This window comes from Triticum aestivum, chromosome 2B (genome assembly GCF_018294505.1).
Source record: "Triticum aestivum cultivar Chinese Spring chromosome 2B, IWGSC CS RefSeq v2.1, whole genome shotgun sequence".
Classification (NCBI taxonomy): Eukaryota; Viridiplantae; Streptophyta; class Magnoliopsida; order Poales; family Poaceae; genus Triticum; species Triticum aestivum.
In genome coordinates, this window is record NC_057798.1 from 101,776,969 (window position 1) to 101,779,684 (window position 2,716).

Genomic DNA, 2,716 nt, shown 5'->3' on the forward strand with positions numbered 1-2,716 from the left:
CACTAAAACCCTGCAGAGGGAAAGGCATGCTTAAAACATGACAATATTGAAACTAGTTTAGAGAAGATGAAACAGAGAAATTTGGAAATACCATCAGCAAATTTGTGTAGCTAGTGAAGGCATCTCCATCCTTATGAGAAACACCCATTGGTAGTTGAGAACCTACACCACCACCATTCTCATGTTGCTGCACAAAGCAATCAACGTAGTTATTTAGCATACAGTAAGGAACAAATACTCACAATTACAAGGGTTTTCAGCAACAGACGCTAGATTTACGAGGGACATCCATTGGTACTTGAGTTTTCACACCACCACCACCATTCTTTTTTTTCTGCATAAAAAATCAACTTTGTTATTTAGCATGTAGTAATAATGAATACAAACTCTATATTGCAATGGTTTTCATCAACATACTCTATATACAATGAATCACTCAAAATCACCATCCAAAGAATCACCAACAACAATGCGCTCTAGTTCAGAACTTAAATCACCATCAGCCCTCACAATTGCAACAGAATATGTGTTATTTCCATCCAATGCTCTAGTGCATGCAGCCATGGATCTTTCATATTCAGCTTGAAATGCTTCAAATATTGTGGGTGTGTAAAGTTTGCTTGCTTGCAATAGCATGGGTGTCTTCATGCTTATTCTAGGTAACTTTTTCCTAGCTTCAAATTCTGCATCTAGTTCCTTGTTTCTTTTTCCTTGCACCGCCCTTTCGAAATGCTTCAAGAACCGAATGATTTCAAAATCTGATTTTAAATGTCTTTTCAAGTCACTGTTGAAACTCTCACTTAATTGTGTGCTTCTCATACCCAATGTGAAGACATCTCTCATGTAACATTCAGCCCATTTTTCCTTGAACTTATAGATGCTATCCAGCCATGACATCTTCTTTTCGTCCACCTTATTCCTCATGATGTCAAATGCTTCTTCAAAGGTCGTCGTGTCCTCAATGTTATACATGCAAGCACTAAAATCTGAGAGAATGTGTGGTTCTTCTTCTTCTTCTTCTTCATCTGCCTCATTTTTATCTTTTGGAGAATGTGAGTCATCAGCTTTGCTATTGCATAAGTGCTTCACAGCATTTTGCATTATGTGAAAGGTACATAATCCATGCCATGCTTCTGTGAATACCTCCTCGACGGCATTTCCCATTGCAGTGTCTTGGTCAGTAAATATAGCTCTAGGTTGTTTTCCATTGTGTGCAGCTAGAAAAGCCTTAAATGGCCATTGGAAAGAGGCAAATGTTTCATCAAACATAAGAGCAGCACCAAAAATAACGGTCTCCCTGAACTGATTCAGTCCAACAAAAACCCCAAAAGGCCTATATTCCTTGTTTGTGCCAAATGTAGTATCAAATGTGACAACATCGCCAAAGTGTGCATAATCAATGACCATCTTAGCATCAGCCCAGAATATATTGCTTATATTCTCCTCACAATCCAATTGCAAAGCATATTGGTAAGAAGGATTCTCGGCGATCTTGTCTTGAAAATACTTCAACATGCTTCCTGCCTGTCTATATGCCAACTCTCTCTGGCGCCTACCCTGCAAGTTTTTTAGATCACGAGGAGTGTAGGTGAGATTCATTGGTCCTCCAACTCGGCGACTAGCTAGCTCATGTGAAGCTTTTGGCCTAATTCCAGAATCATCGGCTATCGCAATTTCAAAAGCTTGAACTTCTGAAATCTTCCTTTGTGATAACATCAAATGGAATGTTTGTGGCAAGTAAAGATCATGATTGTGTACAAGCATTGCATCAACCACTTCATAATTCCCTGCCACTCGATCCAATGAAAGTGTCATCCGAACTTCACAATTTGTTCTTGTTTGAGCTCGAGGATTCTTTGTGATATGATCTCTCTTGTCGTGTGCTCGAAAACCCTCCTTGGCACACACATATCTACATGATGTTGCTTTCCCGTCAAATCTACTCATATTTTTATACCTTTTTCTGACCTCAAAACCTGCACGACCTCCATAGTTTACCTAGAACAACCAAGCATCATCTAAGTTTCTGAATTTCAAAACCTGCACATATTATGAACAAATAGACTGAATATTTCAGACAATTACAAGTGAAATTGTGAAGATTTCTTTAGCATAACTGAACGAATAAATCAAAATCATACTAGGCAGTGAAAGAGTGAATATTTCAGAGAAATAGCAATACCAAGGCGGCTGGGACACAAACCTAAAATACTAGGCAGTCTCTGTTTCTTGAAATCGAAGGACACGAACCTGAAGCAGAGTGAAGCGAGCAGCTTCGATCTGCTCCGACGCTCAACTAGGACAGCCCAGCCGGCGAGGCGTCCAGGCACCCCGACGAACGCCTAAGTGAGATGAGAACCCGCGCTAGATGCCCGCGCCCCCGCCAAAAATCGCATCTGGCGGCTGCTCACCCGCCAAAATCCTCTCGCTTTCCCTCCTCCACGCTCCCCTCTAGCTGGGCCTTCTTTGGGTAAATACGGGCTGGCTTTATTTCAGTTTGGGTTGGTTGATGTGCACATAGAGAGGCAGCTCGCTCAGCAGCCGTGCGATCAGAAAGGGAGGGCATCAGTGAGGGGTAAGGTAGAGGCAGCCTTTGCCATGCCAAGGCAGAGAATCTGCGCCCCACTCCGGGTTGGTTGCGAGAAATTTCCTGGAAGCTTCATACGTTCCTTGTAAGTGTAGGCATGCAAGCGTCCACATGACCCTATCCTATCCG

The 2,716-nt window shown here is 42.0% G+C and overlaps 1 protein-coding gene across 2 annotated transcripts; it reads right to left on the reverse strand.

Annotated features, from left to right (window-relative positions):
- Positions 1 to 417: 417 nt before the first annotated feature.
- On the reverse strand, positions 418 to 2,454 carry LOC123040641 (protein FAR1-RELATED SEQUENCE 5-like). 2 transcript variants are annotated; one of them, XM_044463426.1, is made up of 2 exons: positions 2,251 to 2,454; positions 418 to 1,998 (listed from the first exon to the last, which is right to left on the reverse strand). In XM_044463426.1, the coding sequence occupies exon 2, from the start codon at positions 1,945 to 1,947 to the stop codon at positions 433 to 435; it is 1,515 nt and encodes a 504-aa protein (XP_044319361.1). In that variant the 5' UTR covers positions 1,948 to 1,998; positions 2,251 to 2,454; the 3' UTR covers positions 418 to 432. The 2 variants fall into 2 exon arrangements, with proteins under 2 accessions (XP_044319361.1, XP_044319359.1); XM_044463424.1 differs by having other exon boundaries at positions 418 to 2,040.
- Between the last annotated feature and the right edge of the window lie 262 nt (positions 2,455 to 2,716).

Excerpts from the sequence above, each read along its gene's own strand:
- LOC123040641 (XM_044463426.1), bottom strand. The coding sequence starts at position 1,947 with ATGAGTAGATTTGACGGGAAAGCAACATCATGTAGATATGTGTGTGCC.